This window comes from Apteryx rowi, unplaced genomic scaffold, assembly GCF_003343035.1.
Source record: "Apteryx rowi isolate R43461 unplaced genomic scaffold, aptRow1 scaffold_37, whole genome shotgun sequence".
Lineage (NCBI taxonomy): Eukaryota > Metazoa > Chordata > Aves > Apterygiformes > Apterygidae > Apteryx > Apteryx rowi.
This window is the reverse complement of record NW_020450196.1, coordinates 3,249,034-3,268,991: the sequence shown is the minus strand read 5'-3', so window position 1 is coordinate 3,268,991 and position 19,958 is coordinate 3,249,034. Positions and strand designations below refer to the sequence as shown.

General features: G+C 38.6%; 1 protein-coding gene across 5 annotated transcripts in view; it reads right to left on the bottom strand.

The window, feature by feature from the left end:
* FOCAD (focadhesin) overlaps nt 1–19,958 on the bottom strand; it is a 126,234-nt gene that overhangs the window by 95,402 nt on the left and 10,874 nt on the right. For all 5 annotated transcript variants that reach the window (XM_026073563.1, XM_026073559.1, XM_026073562.1 and 2 more), the window contains exons 4-7: nt 18,301–18,455; nt 14,033–14,137; nt 5,451–5,552; nt 40–244 (exon numbers count right to left, since the gene is read on the bottom strand). In XM_026073563.1, the coding sequence (XP_025929348.1) occupies nt 40–244; nt 5,451–5,552; nt 14,033–14,137; nt 18,301–18,455 (567 nt within the window). The remainder of the gene's footprint in view (nt 1–39; nt 245–5,450; nt 5,553–14,032; nt 14,138–18,300; nt 18,456–19,958) is intronic.

The following is a 19,958-nucleotide window of genomic DNA, read 5'->3' as shown; positions in this document are numbered from 1 at the left end:
ATAAAACAATATAAAAGGTGGGATCAGGCTACAACTCACCTGAAGGTGTGGAACCAAATCACATAGAAGTAGAATAATCTGGGATTCCAGCACAGAGGGTGCTTCCTTGTTCTTTGGACCACGTGACTTTAATAAGATCTTCAGTAGGCCCATTCTCAGCTCTGCATATTCACGTAACTGAGATGGTTCACAATACAGGTATCTTAGAAATGGAACCATTATATCAACACATGAACTCTGTGCCCTGCAATTCAAGAAAGAAAGTTGCTGAGACTACTTTCTACTGAAAACTGAACAAATAACAAGGAAAACCAAGCAATGTAACACTCCCTGGATCCAGAATAATTTACACAATGCAAAAATTTACAGAAAGTTTTTAAAAAAGGCATTACTAAATCTCACAGGAAAAACTAGTTTGACTTACTAGCACCTAGCAGTATCATGAGATAACATAACAACTGTACAATTTAGTACATTGGCAAAAGACCCAGTATTTAAGCAGGAATACCACCTCAATTTATATTTGCAGGTTACAATGACATTCTATATTTTATTCTTTTTTTTCTTATCAATTTAAGAAAATTACTTTCCTTGCTGAATGCCATAAGAGGACTCTGCACCATACCGAAGCAGTATTTGGACAGCAACATTCAGAAATACCGTTTTCATATAAAAAACTCCTCCATTCTTTGCCAATTTTCACCCAATGGTCTACAAACAATTGTATGAAGGAGCTGTGAAACAGGAACTGCTTTAACCAGCACTGGTTTTTGGAAAAGAACTTACCACAGAACAGTTCTTTTGACTTGACTTTGTTAGGAACCCTGCCTGTTCTTGACACTAAGAAAAATAATCACATAAAGCTAACAGTCAATACATGAAAAAATATATTGGGAATCAAAATTGGGAATCTGTTTCCAACAAGGCACAATCCTCCTGCAAAGCTTAAATAAAAAAAAGTCAGTAACAAAGCTACAGCAACATTTTCTCAATCTAGAACTTTTTTCTACAGAAACCTTTGCACAAAAAGCAGCAACAAAATTTAAGACATTTGCCCTTTCAGCAAGAACAACTGTTGTTTAAATTCAAAACAAGCCACCAGCAAAAAATCCAAAGTTCACTCCATCAGTCAGGCATCTGACAAGACTCTTCAGGAGTACCAGTTTTAGCAGCTGAGTGGAGGAACAAGTCTGCAAATAACATGTAAAAATTACTCTGATTGGACAAAACATACTTTTGCTTGAAATTCTTACTATTGAGGATATAGCCTAGGCCCACTAGAAATTAGAGATGAATAAATAATCTTGTTTTATCTGTTTACTTGGAACAATGATATAAAATTTAATTTCACTGTACTATTACTCTGTCAGATTGTACAAGTCTTCTAGAAAACAGGAAAAAAAAAGATCCCTTTCATCTGAAATGCATAAACATGATTGTAAAAAATCATTAAAAGATTAGATTGTAAGGCTGGTACAACACTTGGTATCTTGCATTCAAGCTTTATTGAACAAGTTCCTTGGAGATAAGCATGAATCAATGTTGAAGTTGTTGGTAGCTTGGATATTTTAGAAAAATCACAGAACAGCTGAGTTGAAAGGGACCTCTGGAAATAATCAGGTCCACTCCCCCCACCACTATTCAAAGCAGGGTCAGTTAGAGCCAGTTGCCCAGGACTGCGTGCAGTCCAGTTTTCAGTATCTCCAGGGACAGAGACTCCATTGCCTCTCCGGGGAACCTCTTCCAGTGTTCAACCACCCTCACCGTAAAGAAGTGTTTTCTTATGTTCAGATGGAATTTCCTCTGTTTGTTTGTGCCCATTGCTTCTTGTCCTGTCACCGGGCACCACCTCAAAGAGTCTGACTCCATCTTATTCACACCCTCGCATTAGGTGTTTATAAACATGGATAAGCTCCCCCCCCCGAGCCTTCTCTTCTCCAGCCTGAATGCTCCCATCTCTCTCAGCCTCTCCTCATATGACAGACACTCCGGTCCCTTTGTCTTCTCTGTGGCCTGTCGCCTGACTCACTGCAGTAGGTTTTCATCTCTCTAGTACTGGGGAGCCCAGACTTGGACCCAGCACCTCAGACGTAGTCTCACCAGGGCTGAGTAGAGGGAAGGATCTCCTCCCTCAACCGGCTGGCAATGCTCCGCCTACTGCAGGAGGCTGTTGGCCTTGCTGCCTTTGCCACAAGGGCACATTGCCAGCTTATGGTCAGTTTGTTGTCCACCAGGACCCAGGTGTGCTTTCTGCAAAGCTGCTCTCCAGCTAGTAGGGCCCCAGCATTTCCTGGTGCATGGGCTTAATAGCTCCAGGTGCAGGACTTGGCACTTGTTGAACTTCATGAGGTTCCTCTCTGTCTCCCTCTCCAGCTGGTTGAGGTCCCACTGAATGGCAACCCAACCATCTGGTCAACCATTCCTCCCAGTTTTGTATCATCAGCAAACTTGCTGGGGATGCATTCTTTCCCATGATTCAGGTTTTTAATGAAGATGCTCAACCATATGAGCCTCAGTATCAATGTCTTGTGCATACCACTAGTGACTGGCCTCCACATGGACATTATGCTGCTGATCACAATCCTCCGAGCTTGGTAGTTCAGCCCATTTTCAGTCTACCTCATTACCCACTGATCTAGCTCGTTCTTCATCATTTTCTCTATGAGGATCTTATGGGAGACAATGTCAAAAGCCTTAGTAAAGTAGAGATAAACAATCCACTACTCTCTCCTCATCCACCAGGCCAGTCTTCTCATCATAGAAGGCTATCAGATTAGTTAAGCACTATTTCGCCTTTGTAAATCCATGCTGAGTACTCCCCTGATCACCTTCTTGTCCTTCATGTGTCTGGAAATGTTTTTTTAGGATTATTTGCTCTCTCACCTTCCCAGGGATCAAGGTGAGACTGAAAGGCCTTTAGTTCCCCAGATGCTCCTTCTTGAAGATAGGACTGACATTTGCTCTTTTTCAGTCAAGAATCACCCCCAATTGCCATGACCTTTCAAAGAGATAGAGAGCAGCCTTAGTGACATCAGCCAGCTCCCTCAGCACTTGTGGGTGCATTGCATCAGCACCTATGAGCTTGTGTATGTCCTGTTTGTTCAAGTGTTCCCTAAACTGATCCTCCTCCACCAAGAATAAGTCTTTGTTCCACATTTCCGTTCTCGTCTCTTGAATCTGCCTGGGATTCCTGAAGGCTGGTCTTACCAGTAAAAAACGAGGTAAAGAAGGTATTCAGTATCTCTGCTTTTTCTGTGTTCTTTGTGACCAAGGCCCCTGCCCCATTCAGCAGTGGGTCCACAATTTCCCTTCCCTGCAGCTTATGTGACTGTAAAAGCCCTTCTTTTTGTCCTTCATGTCCCTCACCAGATGCAAATACAGGTGGGCTTTGGCTTCCCTAACCCCATCTCACTTGGATGGTGTCTCTATATTCCTCCTAGGTTACCTGTCCCTGCTTCTACCTCCTATCTGCTTCTTCTTTTTAGTTGACTTTAGTCAGGAGGAGCTTTTTCATGCATGCAGGCCTTCTGCTGCCTTTACTTGATTTCCTGCTTGTTGGGACAAACTGCTTTGAGCTTGGAGGAGGTGATCCTTGAATTCATTAACCAGCTCTCCTGGAGCCCACCTCCCTCCAGGGCCATATCCCATGGGATTCTTCCAGCAGATCCCTGAACAGTCCAAAATCTGCTTTCCCAAAATCCAGAGTTGTAATCCTGATTTTTGCCTAGTTGTCTCCTCTCAGGATCCTTAACTCTACCATCTTACAGTCACTGCAGCCAGACTGCCTCCGACCTTCACATCCCCAACCAGTCCTTCCTTGTTTATAAGTATCTGGTTCAGCAAAGCATCTCCCCTCATCAGTTCCTCCATCACCTGTGCCAGGAAGTTGTTGTCAGTGCAATCCAGAAGGCTCCAGGTTTGCTTCTGCTCTGCTGTGTTGCCCCTCCAGTAGATATCAGGATGGTTCAAATCCCCCATAAGGACCAAGGTCTGTGAAAGTGAAGCTTCTTCCACTTGTCTGAAGAAGACTCAACTGCTTCTTGATCCTGATCATGTGATTTACAGCAGAACCCCCACCACAGTGTCACCCCTGTTGGGCTGCCCACTAATGCTGGCCCACAAGCTCTCAGCTGACCCCTCACCATCCCCGGGCAGAGCTCCAGGTATTCCCACTGCTCTCTCACATAGAGGGCAACTCCCTCTCCTCACCGTCCCAGCCTATCCTTCCTAAAAAGCCTGTAGCCATCCATGGCAATGCCCCAGCTGCATGAGCTATCCCACCACACATCCATGATCCCAATAAGATTGTAGCTGTAACTGCATGCAGACCTCTTAATTCCTCTGATTTGTTTCCTATGCTGTGTGCATTAGTGTATAGGCACTTCAGAGAGGCACCTCAGTATGCTGATCTCCCTAAAAGGGCAGGAGAGCTTTCCCCCTAAAGTGGTCCCACAGGTGCTTCCTTTTTTTACATACATATGCTTGGGGTGATTCTGCTTCAACTATGTTTTGTTGATTAAGAGGTCCCTTCTGTTCACATCGCCCTAGATCCTTTGCTTGCAAACTTCATCCAGTACTTCCTCACTTGATCATTGGTCATTTCGTCCCTCCCATGCGGTTCCTAGTTTAAAGTCCTCCTTATACCAGGCTGGCCAGCCTGTTGGCAAAGGTACTTCTGCCTTACTTTATCGGGTGGATTGTTTCTTGTTAAAGATATTTTATAATAAGGCTGTACCTTTTTTTTTTTTTTTAAACAGGAAGAATACCTAATTTCTAAAAACATCATCCTTTAATAAAAATAGACAAACAGATCTGATCTTCTGTTTTCTCTGTATCATCCTCCATTTTGTACAGATGATTTGTACCTGCTTAGCTGTCTTCCCTTTAACCAAGAAGCCAAAATCTTGACAAATACAGATAATTTTTTATGCCTGTAAAACTCCACATGCCAACATACATAGGAGAGGATTGTTTCTGGTGGGATTAGTAAGCTGTTTTTTCATTAATAGTTCAAGTAGCCACAATATCTAACATATAATGGGGATCAATTTTCTAACTTTACTAGGCTTCTATTTTTACACGCTTACAAAGCAAAAGACATTCACAAAAAGATTTAATCAAAACTGACTCCTTTCAAAAAAATTCCAAAGGCATTATAAACTTTGCACAATTTTTCCCATCCATAAAAAAAAATAGAAAAGTTAAGAAAAAAACTGTAGAAAAATATTTTTTCCAGTTCTTAAAAAAATGTATCCTAGCATTTTATTATGATTCCATTTTTAGCCCTTGAATTGTGTAATTAAGTTTTAAAGTTATCTTTTTCTAAAGATAAAATCCTTACCATTTGCATACATTTCTCTACCACTGTAGCTGCTTTCAAGAACAAATTACATTGATATGATTTAGTTACCTCTGCTTGCTGCTTTTTGTAGGATTGTCTGTTTATTTACCTGTCTGGACACTGCTGGAAAAATGCTGTTATCTGCTGCAGGAGAACTGGCCAGCAATCAGGTCTGTTTTCAAGCACACTGATTAATGGATGAGGAGTGTTTCTGAAAAACAGTGAAATCATATTTGGATCCGTAATGCAGAAAGTGAGCATGCAACTAGCCACAAATAAAATCAGCTGTAGAAACAGACAACTTAACCCCCTGCCATTACTAACGCCATTACTAGCTTTGCCAAGACTGTCATACGATAAAAAGACAATATTTACAGGATCTTTGGGAAACAAAATTAAACTTGATTGCTTATTCAGAAAGTCTGGGTCCACAGGTACAAGTCTCCCATCCCTGAAGCTAACCACAGTGACTGTTCCTCAGACCTACCATTTTAAATCTGCTCTCAATTTTTTTTTTTTTTTTTGGAATTTCATGCATGTGAGCTCACAGAACAGCAGATCTGGAACACTGCAAGTGAAGAAGCTGTTAGGTTTCATTTAAATTCTGTTAATTATATTATTGTGACTGATGTAGTTGAATGAACCTTTTAGAAAGGATTTATAGTGGTGTTTTTGTTTGTTAATGTTTTTTTAAAAACCTGTTAAGAGAAGAAAGCCCAAGAGCTGAGGCATATCGTCTATTACAGAAGACAAACACAAACATACATTTAGACATGCTCATATATAACAGCATTGCATCAAGTCACAAGGGTCATTACGAGCAGTACTAAGCAATCCCAGTTTCAGGTGATGCAACTGAGATCTGCAAGAGTCCCATATCTTCAAAAAAATTAAATACACATAAATATCAGACTAACAGTTCTTTTTTTCATTAAAGAGTGTAGCTGAATTACATAATGTGATGATGCCTTAAGGCTTCTCTTAAGTGAGCTAGAGAGGCAATACCCATCTGCTGTAAACAGGACACCTTAGAGATATGCTACACCCATAGATCTTTTTCCTGAAAAAAAAAGATCTAATAGACAAATATGTTTAAACTAAATGAAGTGCTGCCTATTATGCTACTTTAGCATTCTCAATGTTATTGTTATTAGAATTCTGGGGAACTAACTGGGTTGACGGTTAGTCAGACAGTAGTAAGCATCACCATTAGCTGAATGAAAAGTCTGATGAGTTTTGCAAGCTGGTTACAGAATATTTTTCGTACTTAATTCCTCTTGTTTTCTTCAAGATCTGGTCAGAATAAAGCTACCAACAAAGCAAACTGCAAACATTGCTCTTTCTACTTCAGTAGAAGACTGCAGACAAATATGACACACTGAACTCTGTAGCTGTGTAATTTAGGTAACAGCGCTGACCTGAAGGTTATTTAGATTCTGCAATAAACTTCTTTTAATAAAAATCTCAAAAATACTTGAAGTGAAAGTAACTTTTGGTGAACTCTTTCTCTCCAAAAGGTTCAAACTGCACTGGATCTTACAGTGCGAAAATGGGGGAAATCTTGTTCTGACTTACAAAACAGTTTGCCACTGAAGGATATTCACAAAGCAGAAGGTTTTGGTAATATGCTTTTAGCCATCAAAAAATAGCTTTTATTTATTGAGGGAGACATAATTGCAGTGCTCAAGACATCAGCACAGACACAGCTGGTCTAACTCAAGAGGATATTTATAGATAAAACTTGTTAGGAAGAAGGCTAAAACATACTCAGGTAATTTCTATTTAGGCATGAAGGCAACTGTGCCTTTAAACAAACAGCATGAAACCCTCAGGAATACAGTCAAATCAGATAAAGAAAACTGTTGCTAAGTCATCCCATATATATACACTTTAGAACCTGTACACTACTAAGACTCAAAAGTATAACCAAAGATCTTTTTTCACTATCTCCAAGAAAGTTTAAAGACAGCAAATAATGCTAATATATTGCTATAGTATGTAAACAAGAGCATGTGAACATTCTCAGGAAGAGGACTCAAACAGCAGAACTAATAATATTGATAACAAAGAAAAACCGCAGATAATGACTGAGCAAAAACATTCAGTATCTGTACGGATTTCTGAAACTGAGAGCTATTAAGAGGCTATTATGCCTAAAGACAGAAGGAAATTTAGCAATAGAACCTGATAGCTAGACTCTGTTCTTATGTCTGCCACCTCTTTAATGAAGTTTAAAATGGAGAGTACTTTAACATATTGTATTTAAATCTTTATAAAAATACTTTAATTAGTAGCTTTCAAGCTATTCAGGCAGGTAATAAGAAGAAAACAAGTTAAATTTGGAAGTGATCTCGTGCTAAGATAATGAGACTATACATACACGCAGGAGAAGGAAGTAAAAATAAAGTAGCTGGACAAGTTCTTCAGGAGCAGATGTCCAGATTTCTACCTGGATTAACTGAACAGTTTGTAAGCCAGTGCCATTTTAGCATTTAAAAAGAATCATATGGACCAAAAAGGGGAGAGAAATGTAAAAAAATAATGAATTCGGCTTCCTAACCATTCAGCAGCCTGAAAGCACATAATTTCATGTACTTAATGATTCTTGTTCTAACAAACAGAACATTAGATGGCATACTCTTTGGAATTGCCAAAAACACTCTTGAAAGCAGGATAAGCACCTTCACTTAATGGGTATGGAAGAAAAAACAGTGGTCACAGCAGATTTCAGTCTCAGAGCTGTAGTCTTTTGCTGCCTGTGACTGGGATAATTCCAAGAGTTACAGATGACAACTTATTTCAGCATTATATTCAATGTAGGGGAAATTTACATTAGCTCTCTGGGCAACCTGCTCCACTGCTCACAGTGAAATGTTTTTTCTTATATTCAGTTAGAACCTCCTCTATTTCAACGTACACTTTCTGCCCATCATTCTTCCACCAAACACCTCAGTAAAGAACCTGGCTTTGCACTTGTGGTAACCTTCTTCTCAGTGCTTGGATGGGTGCTGTTAGGTCTCCCCAAAGCAATATCTCAGACTAAACAGGCCCAGCTCCTTCACTGTCTCTGCACAGTGCATATGCTTCAGCCCTCTGACAATCCTAGTATCCCTCCACTGAACTCACTCCAGTTTATCACTTCTTTCTTGTACCAGGAGACCCAAAACTGGACACAATAAGGTGTCATTTAACAAGCACACTAAGTAAAATACACAATTATTTCCCTCAATTTACAGGCTAAGCTGTCCACACTTCAAGTACGTTTTCCGAAAACTGGAGAAGTTTAGAGGACAGCCATTAAGAACAATTAAAGGATTGGGAAAATACATATCTCAGTGTAAGCCCAAGCTATTAAGGATTAGATTAAAGGATAAGTGTCATAGAAGTCTAAGCATCCTCATAGAACACAGATTTCATACTGCCTGTCAAGCAGTATGAAAAAACTGTCAAGCTAGGAAACAAGAACCAGAAGCTTGGATTTGAAACTGGCAAATTCAGAGTAGAAAAAGAGAATGAAATTTCACTGAAGAAAATCAGGCATTAGAACAGTTTACCAAGCACAGAATGGAATTCTTTGCACTGGATTCTCCCTCTGTTGCTCAGTTTTTCCTCCAAACAGGTGTGTTCCTATTCAAGCAGATAAAGAATTTCAAGTAGGGACTTTCAGAAAGCTGGCTGATGTGCTGGAGTATTTGCATCATGTTCAGAAAACAGATGTTAATTAAGACCATAAACTGTCCATATATTACAGATCTGTCCCTCACTTCTAGTCCAGCACCTCCTACATTCACTTCTCTAAAATTTGTTTACTTACCTACACGGCCTTCATGATGTCCACCTTCCTTAATTTTGCAAATCTTTTGTTAAAGTGCAGAGTCTCTTACGATCTGTGTACAAAGGCTGGAAAAGCTAAAGCTAATGCCCCTTTGCAACTTTTTAAGACAACAGCATGCAAGACACAAATGTGTTGACTCTCTGGTACTGGAGACCAGCAGAATCACAGACAGAAGACAGGATCATTTTTAGGGCAGCAAAATAGGAATATTATTCACATATCATGCTGGGACTTTGAAAGAACATAGCCCTGTAAAGCCATACAGAGTTACAGCACTTGCTTATTTCAAGATCTTTGTTAAAAGAACTAATCACCTTTCTGAATTAGAAGAAAATATTAATCATCTAAATGCTGCTGTGATACTAAAGTCAGTAGAACCCTCATAAAGTAGGAGCATGTAACGCTACAAATCTAAAATTAAAATGGCCTAGTGTCCAGAATAAATAAGCCTTTTATGTACAGATTTTGTGTCTTCTGAGACTAATGTGACTGCACTGAGGTGGATGATAAAAAAAACCTAAGCTCTAGAGTGCCTAGTGATTAATAATGAAACATGAAAATGTGCAGCTCCCCAAAATTCCACTTGATAATGCTATTAGTGGTAGGAAAAGTGAAATGTGTATATGGAAATTTATTTTCAACCCTAAGYAAAGCATTGCTAGCAGAGCACTGTAAGATGTATATCTTTAAATGATATAAAAATGCTACTATACTGATCCCACTGGCAAGGACTTATGATAAAGTGAAATGAACAACTAGATTCAACTATCCACATGCAAACTCATGAGTGTCTAGGGAGAGAAAGATTAACCTTATGCTGGGCAACAATAAAGCAAAAGTTATTTTTAACCTTTAAGTCAACTCAAACTTCTTGCTTTATCTCTGAATGCAGGAGAATTACAATTTGATTTACATCATCAATTCAGTGACAGATTGCTTTTTCTGTCTGAGGAAACAGTGTCTGTAGTTACCATGCATTTTCATGTATACAGCTGTGATTCTGGTCCTTTCAGAAACACAGCACTTTACTCCATCAGATATGCATTTTTAAAGTATTTCTGCTTGCTTTGAATTTTGATTTCAGAGTGTTGGTTGTAAGCCGATAAGACATGGGAGGTGCAGCTTTCCAGCATTTAGACAATAAAAAACATGCATGGTGAATCACTAAGAATAATGTAAAATATAAGTTCATTAAAGCAAATGTTAATAACTTTCAGCAAAAATGTATAGCCAAAGTTGTGTTTTAGCCTGATAATGCTGAAAATCTATTTCACGTAATTAAGTATTCTCCATGAATGCATTTACTGTATTTCTTGTTACAATTATTCTCCCACCCGTGAGGCTTTAGTAGAGATATGACAAAATTCAGTTCAAGATGGCAACGGTGAAAAATAATTATTTTTTGCATCACAAATGCGTTTAGCAGTTAGAATCCTACATTTTATCTCTTCAGTCATAAAACACACATTCTCAGGCCAGGGGAACACCTGGCTGAAATCTGAAATGCATGTTATCTGCCTTATATTCCCCCAAATTGATCAAACACCAAAAATAATAAACCTACTGTAAAATATATCAAACACATATCAAAGTCTTCTTTTTTATCATCAAGCATGTTATCAGTACAAACTGATTACTGGCATAACAAAGTGCAAGACAGTTCTAACTAAAATGCAGCTCCCTGTACGAGAAGGATTTGGGATGGGGGAAACTTCTCCATTCATGAATGTTTTAACAGAAAGGTAAGTGCATGCTATAATCCACCTGGACTGATAACGCTGACAAGGCTTACCATAAACATCTCACTTCCCTGCTCTCCTGCTCGATGCAACTTGAGCTTAGGTTACTGGACAGGTATGTTAATATGCATATGAAATCAGCAGACCTTTACGTCAGATAAGAGAGATAACAAAGCCATAGGGAGCACCCAATTCTAGTGCATAGTGAGACCAACCTCCAGGCTACTTCTGTCTCTGCTACAACTGGTCCCAACCTCAGAACAACAGTGCAAAGCAATCTATATGCCAATTTAAAAACTGCATCACTCATTTTACACATCTTTAAAAAAGACCTGCATATTTGTTTTGATATTTCACCATCTTTGGAATATTAGTCCTTCCTCCCCGCCAACTCCGCCCCCCCCCCAAAAAAAAACAAAACACAACAGAGATAGCTAAAGAGCTTACTAAAAAGGATTAGGGAGACCAAAACTAAGTGACAAGCAAGGCACAGTTTTCTACCAGTTTAATTGGGTCAAATGAACATTTCCTGCTTTTTGTAAAAAATAAGGATAATCCCTTCTCTATTTTCCAGTGTTGATTAGAAAGTGGAGAATCATAGCATTAAAATTACAGAAACTTCCCCAAAGAAAATGAGATAAAAGAACTAGACAAATCCCCCAAATTACAAGACATTATTTTCTCCCATTTCTTTCCAAGAACAGTTCATGACATTACATAATCTCAATGAGAAACTATATTTAAAAATAATAATAATATTGTCTAGAATTAACATATGAAAGGCATTTTTAATTATTACCTTGTAATATTAAAAATGTCCTAAGAGAGATGACAATAGCAAACTACTTTAGAACACTTTCAATTCTCCATTGATGATTTCTGTATGGAATACTTATGCACTGAGTTGACACCTTATTATATGGATAATTACAATAGGATGGTACTATTTGTGAGTATTGTATATATTCTCATTTTTCTTTCCAAAACTAAGTTTTAATGACTGCTTTGCAACAACCCTAGGAGCAATACAATAATTAGCTAGAAATAAGCTATAGTACTTGATAGAAKTAAACTATAAAAAATTGTTATGTAACAAGTCATTGAATAAAGACACACCTTTTTTCACACTAGAAATTGAAAGATCAAGTCACAGGGCCTTGATCCATTAGATATTTGAAACATAGTCAAACAGCAAATTTGACTTCTCCCTTCAGTAAAGTTAATTAGAAGCAAAAGGAGAAAACAAAAGCAGGCTGAGTCTAGGACAAGTGTAAGACTGGTGCTTATTTTCAGTTCTCTATTAATTTAAACAGTTTTGAAATGTCAAAATTCACCTTCCTTGTACGCTACCAGTACTTTTTCTTCAAAAAAAGGTCTTTTTTTTGCCTACCTGGGGAGAGGCTGCTTCTACATTCCAGCCATAGTCTACTTTTTCACTGGAGACTGGATTAAGTTGCTTTAACGTAGGCTCTTCCACCAGAAGACTGAATAAACAGTTTGTTTACTACTAAAGGGAAAAAGTTTCCAAAAGAGTTCCATCTCACTATTCTTCAATACCTGCCTTCTCAATTAAAACTGTTCTGTAAAAGCCTAACCTTTGTAGAAAGAACTGATATAGCTAGAAAAACAAAAGTACACCAGATTTCAGTAATGCAAGCCCTGCATCAAGTTCCCCAAAGCTTGTTCCACTATTTCTTACTATTTTATTTTGTCTAAGTAAAGACATGACTCCTCTTTACCAAAACCTGCCTTTTATATCCTTAAACAAGTACAGCTACAACATTTCTACACTGATAGCTCTTACCTGCATAAAAAAAAAAAAAACTTGAAAAAGTTCATGACTTCTACCAGAGCTAGGATCTTCTCCAGAAGAAGATACAGTGGTGCCTATGAAAGTCAACACTGACTCATGGTTTCTGTAGAGCTTGCTGGAAACACCAAGAAGTCCCTTTATGAAGACTGCTATTGCACGACAAGGAGCTCTATGTTAGTAGCTCTGGATGCATTTTGAAATCATTTTTACACAGCAACCTCTTTTATAGTAAAAGCATTTAGAAACCTTACTTTGACAGCAGAAACAAAGCAGAAAAAACAGGTGAGAGGAAAGCAGTCTGCAGTCTACTCAAAATAAAAGTGTCATTAAAGGGACTATCACCATATCATCCAGCTACTACATATGAACGAGTCCTCAAATTTGTTTTTTCTCTCCCACTCACACAGCCCTCCTGTTGCTGTTATCCCCTTTTGAGCTTCTGGCGGCAATCTTATCTCTGTACTATAAAACTCCTTGAAACTTTCAACTAAAAATACACCATTATAAGTTATTCAGGAGTTCTCTTAAACAGAGGAAGCTCAGTTCTGCTGGGACTGTTACCTAAATCATGTTTTGTTTTAGCACATTATGAAAAGAAAGAAACTTAGATTTATTCCAGACCTAGTCCGGTGAGATCCTTAAATATCATAACTAAGGCCTTGAAGCAGTTCCAGAGCTGGATTAAAAATGCAGCAAAACACCTCAGAAAGTTAAGCTTTGGCAATCATACATTCTGGTAATTCTACTTGCTTCACAGCAGTCTTTGCCTTTAATGCTAAAACTGTCTCACTTGTTGTTGCTGGTCCAAAGGAATGAAAAGACTGCTTCAGAGAACATCAGTTCTCGGTATGTTAAGGATCGTTTTAACACTTGCCAAGCATACATAGTGGCGGCTGCGATAAATTACTGATTTGTTTTGTGAGGACTGGGACTAGTAAGACCTCCTCTTTGAGAGATTACTGGCTTATGCTGTTTAGTGTCCAGAGGGACTTGAACTTTGAAGAACACCTTTCCCCCACAATTAGGCATTTATAAAGGTAACAGGCGCTAAGTTCAAAAATGCAGCCTTCCCATCAGGTAGATTCTTTGTCTTCTATGCAGTCACCTTTTTCCTCCCATGAAGTTTGCAAGACTTAGTATCTCTTGAACCTTTACTACTCTACTATGAAATTTTGTCAAAATTGGTTAGCAGGGTCAAAACTACAAAAAAAAGGGGACTAAAGGCCAATATCAACACTGTGTTTTTGCTGGAAATCAGACAAGAAGTTATGAGGGTGTCTACACAAAACTGATGTGAAACTCACCTGATTGCATACAAATTCCAGACAGTCTCATCTCCATCTTTTCCCAGCTGAAGAGCTTGCATTTGTAGTAATTTCCAAATAGTTTTTACCAAACCATGCACATTCCTGTTGGCAAAAAGAAATACATTACTATTATGTACAGAGCTGGATTAGTTGATTCTTACATAAGAGGAGGAACCCAGTCACAAAACTGACACCCAGGAAGACTTAAGTTCTCCTTAAGGACCTCCTCACAGCTGGCTCCAAAATTTTGGCCAAGTCATGCATCCACATGTCTTTTGCTTTTCTTTTTGCAAAATGATGATACTATAGCAAAGATAAGAATTTAATTTATCTCTCTGATGGATTTAGTAGAAGAAAATCATTCCAAAAGTACATTTTCTGTCCCTAATTTGATTGAAATTGGTGTTTTAAAATATGGTAAAACCTGAAAATCAGCTCTTCTCTGAATGCACGTATAAGGGTAAACACCCATCATAGTACACAGAAATTTCAACTATGCAATTGTCTACCAAAAGAAAGCATCTAAATCCCCTACACTGAAAATTACCTCCTCAGAAAGGACTTTGATTATGAATGGACCTATGTAAATTTAGACTTTTAAGTGATAGCAAAAAATCTGAACAAATTTATGCAATTTCTATCTAAGAACACTGAGACTTTACATAGGCACTATTAAAAGAAACTAAGTTTTGACACGTACAGGCTGGACCAGCCTAAATACATCAGCACACTTCTCAGAGACAATACTTGAAATGTCACCAGCCTCCTCTGATGAGGTAATAATATTTAATCTAAAAGAAAAATCATATGGCTTGATATTTCCCATATACTTATGGCTTGATATTTATCATATACTTCACAGAAAATTCAAAAACGAAAAAGGCAAAGTATTATCTAATTATTGAATCATAATCCCACACTCATGTCATTCATAAAATAAAATGGGAACACACAAACATCACTTTTCACTTTCAGATATTTATTATACTCATCACCACCTCCAAACAGACTTTCCAGAATGAATGTCTGGTGTAAGCTGATAGGGTCCACCATGGAATGACCACAGATTCCACAGTGAATCTTCCTACCAGAAACTGTTCAGATTTGTGCTCCTGATAGTGGCAGAGAAGTATATTCCCTTTTGCTGTGTCTTTTTCATACTCTTGCAAACAGTGCTAGAAAACACTGACCCAGATCAATGCTGATAGAATACAGTTATAAGATGTGCCTGTAATCATTAAAATTACAGGTTGGCATGACACCTGAGTATCAAAACACCGAATGATGATTATACAAGAAAATATAAGGTTAGGCAGAGTCCTCTTGYCAAGCAGCTGAAAAAAGAGGAGCATAGTAGGTTTACTGACCCTAATATAGTAAATAAAAGACACATGAATGGGTATAGAGAGAAGGGGAAAAGTGTTTAACCTTTTAGATATTTTAAGACTAGAAAGAGCCAGTTAAGTGGTAAATCTGATAGCATATCCCTCAATTTCAACAGAGTAACTAGGAAGAGAGAGAAAACAAGCAATAAAACACACAACTAGAAAGCAGGCCTCATTGTTCTGGAATTCCAGTATTTCTGGACCTAATTCCCAGGTGAGATGCAAGGGGGAGAACAGAGGAACAGAACCTGCTTTAGGTTTTGTATTCAATTCCTGAACTAAAGTCACACATTGGCATGACATATTGCCAAGATTTGCTCTCACTGTAGGCATGAATGCTCAGGTGAGGAAAGCATTTTAAGAACACTTATACACGAATATAGTATGGCAATAATTCCTTAGATATTACAATAATTTCATTATTTCACTGGTTTTGAATAAACTAACTTGATTATTTATGCTTATCCACTACTGAATACAGACCACAGAATTTTTCCTTCTACTAAAACAGAAGGGGCCTATGATGATTTCTATCAGCAGAGGAAATCATACTGTCATCATACTGAGAAGAAGAATCTCCCTCAGGATGTTCCCTGAAGCTTAGACTTCAGGAGCCTCAGAAGAAACCAAACATGGACTATAAGAAACCAAATATGGATGATAAGCCAGAGACAAGAGTAGTTTTTCATTTGCATAATAAGCAGATAGTGTGAACCACAAAAAAGTCAACACAGATAAGCACTGGACATGCATACTGGCAATGCAACTTGTCTTCCCTAGCCCAGAATTTGATACATCTGACAAAATAAAAAACACCAGGCGTACTAAGCTCTTGCTAAATTCATCATAACAGAGAAGGGAGAGAAGTGAGAACACAAAACAAGTAGCGTTTACCAATAAAACATTCACCTAGCTCCATCCTGTACTGAATGGAGCTCAGTAGTTGCATATGCTTTTCTGTTGGCTGCCAATTTCATGTTTACTTTCTTTCAAAGACACTGTGCACCCAGCAGTGCAAAGCCCCAGAGCAAATCTGCATGAAAACTTGGCAGGGAATAGAATGAAGGAACAGCTGGCTAAGACAAAAAAATGGATCAGCATTGAAGTGAAGCAGTCGGAAACTGTTAGGTTAATCAACTCCTGGGGCTACAGACATATTAAACCTAGAGACCTTTGTGGTTAAGCTATAAAAACTCTGCTTTGCAATCCATAGTGGATGCGGTTTGAATTGTGGCAGCTTGAGAAGAAATGCCAAAAATATAAGTAAAAAAGGTTCCTGGGTGATTTGCCAGCACAGCCAGCACTTACCATAGCAGCCAACATGATGTTGGTCTCGCACATGGATCTGTTTCAAAAGGAAAAAGCTGAGAATGGTGTGGAAATGGGGACAGAGCCAAGCCCCTTAACTCTGCTATACCACAAGTTTGTTTTTAAGGTTAACTCAGTCTTGAATATCCCATTTTACACTTTCTTTTTCCTGAATTACAAAATTGTATTAACATTACATCCCCATGTAAATTGCTGATGCTGCAACAAATGCTTGACTGCACAGGAATTTCACTTTCTTCTTAGTCTGTGAGCCACAGCTAATGAAACTTTCTCTCCAATTATGCCATAGGACTCAGATTCTCATCATCTAAAGCACAGGTTTAACTTCTTGTTAACAATTCAAGTTCTTCCTTTGACCCCAGATTGAACTAGCTGAATTTTGTCCTTTGGACGACAGTAGTCTGCAGAAATTATTCATATTATAAATATATACATATAATTTACAAAAACTTTCCTACAGATCCAAATCCAAATACTGTAAACTCAGCATAGAGTCAGCATCACCATGACAAGATCCTAACTCTAACCCAACTTTGAACAAGTCAGTCACAAGGACAAACAGAATTTTTTGAACATGATCCGATTTCTTCAGAAGTGTTTCACAGGAGTTTTCTCAAACTTAGACTCACCTTTGGCTCAGATGAGAAACCTCAGCCTAAAACTAATTGTGTGAAGGTTAGGAGGACTGAAAAACATATCTTGAATGGCATGGTTCCTACAACCTCCATGCTGAAGCCACCAGCATAATACATAGCAGGTGTGGCATCAATTAGTAGCCTTGACTAAGCAAGGACACTACCATTATTTAGGCAGGAAATAGAAAGGCTTATTACTGAAATCCATACATCTGCCAAAAGTCTGAAGAGAGACAGAAACAGACCAAGGAAAACTTGAATGGAAACATCCTCCCAAAACATCATCTAGCTTCCCATTTGGAAGTTTTATTATGCATACAACAGTTTGCATTCTCTCAGCATGTTGCAAAGGTAGTTTAATTCAAAACACCAATGAGAGATGTTAGCATCATATTTGTAGCATTTTGTAAGAGGAAATATCTTCTGAGTTAGGTAAAGTGATTTATTCTTTAGCAAACCTGGGAACAAATCCAGCATCCCTAATCTCCAGCTAGTGCCTTATGATGACTCCAGGTGACCAACTGGTGATTTGGGCTGATTAGGAAGTTACTTCCCCTCTCCCATACCATGATGGAGGTCGCTGCCATTTTCTTTCCCCTTTCCCATGAAAGGGGCAGCAAAACTAGGCAGTGCATTGATTTCTGAGGTGCTACAGTTCAAAGTTCAGAGTATTAGCCTAACCTACCACCAGTTTCAGCTTCCATGATGGAATGGTCTATGAATTCTTATCTCAAGAGACAGACCCACACAGCCACTGCTATGATGGTAGCAACAGCCTTTGGCAGAAGGGCAAGGCACAATTAGCCCTTAATGCCAGGGCCTGTGGAAGATGCTCTCATCCACAGAGCCGCACCTCTTCCACTACATGTATAAGGCAAACAGCAAAAGGAATGACAGAATCCAGCAAACACACTACCTGGCCGAGGGAATTAAGTTGAGAGCTCCATGAAGAACATAGCTGAGATCAGCGTGTTTCTCTGCAACAAGTGTCACCAATCCTTCAGAGCAGGCTGTTCTCAGGGTCACATTCTCACTGCAGCACTTTTCCCAGAGCAAGTTCAGAGCCGGAGTCTGAAATCAAAATAAGAAGAAATAAGCAATGAGAAGGCTGACATGAATTTCTCTGTGTTCATCTCAAAAGCACTTTTAAGTAAAGCCCTACTCAACAACTTCTTCTGAAGTCTTATAAAGCACAAAAGAGGAAGCTGCGGAACTCATCTGTGACCAAAGAAAGGCCTTCCTGAGGACAGGTCCCAAGTCTGCTGTCCCCAGTTGCTTATCCCAGCAGTAGGGACAGGAGTCTCTGAGGAATAATAAGTCATAAGAATTTTGCAACGTGGCCTATTCAGGTAAGCTAGCAGTAACTTTAGTTTCCCTAAAAAATTAGGCTGTAATTTGAGATAGTTCAGGAACTGTTGTAAAACTGAACCACATCTACAACAGGGTGTAGCGCAAACAGCTATGGGTGGTATACAAAGAGCTATCCAAAGGCAAGCCATCTCTATTCATCAAATGAAGCCCTCAGTTCTCTCCACTTGCTGGTAAATGCAAAGATTTGGCAGTATCCTTCAAACCTACTACTTATTTTGATGCTAAACTTGCATTCACAGGATCGATGTTTGGTGACTTAGTATGTTTCAAGAGGAGAAACAAGCAAAATATTTTTAAACAACTGAACACTGAAACTGTACTGAAAAAAGGAGCATGGAATGTGTAAGTGGAACCATTTTATTTTATTAATATTTTAGAAGCTGTTACTGGTTTTCTGTTCAATAACTGTCTGGGTAGTAGGGGGAAGCAGAAGTGGGGGAGAGAGGAAGGAGGAGTCACCTTCTAGCTCAAGACAGAATGATATTTGTGAATGTGATCATGAACATTAAGGGAACTTCTATTAGAAAAACTATGCACCTTCAGCATGTCCTCATATCAAAATTTAGCTTTTTTCACACTTGGTTTTGGGTTTGTTAGTTTTTGGTTTTCAGACTGGGGGAAAAAAAATCCATAAAACTCCTTTTTCTGCTCATTTCTGTACAACTCAGCTTTGGGAGAGGAAAAAAGAGAAGGAAATCCTAACTAACCCCTCTTCTGCATTACTTTGACACTTGGAAATGTCAGCTTTTCATATGCCTCTCTGTTAACACGAGAGACCTCCACTTAACCAAGCTTGACCAAACCAAAGGGAGAAGTACACACTTGCATCAAGCTGACTCCAAAGAAAGTATGAGCTCTACTAACATGAAAGAACAAACACCAATGCTGATATGTGAAATCCAACATGTTTTGAAATTTTGATAGAAACATAAAAGAATTTTCTGCTCAAATTTTTCTACTCAAATGGCTCACCATGAGACAGAATCTTCACTCATGGTAATGCAAATACACTTAAATAAAACTCTCTTCAACTGAGCATAGCTAGATGTTAGTATTCGCCAGTCTGATACTATTTAGCATGAAGTAAAACTACTCTTCTGATCTCAGAGATTTACAGTGTCCACCTGTATGCCCAGAAACATATTGTTGAGTACCTTACCTAACTTTCAGGATTTATTAAAATTGCACACTGAAGAATCCACA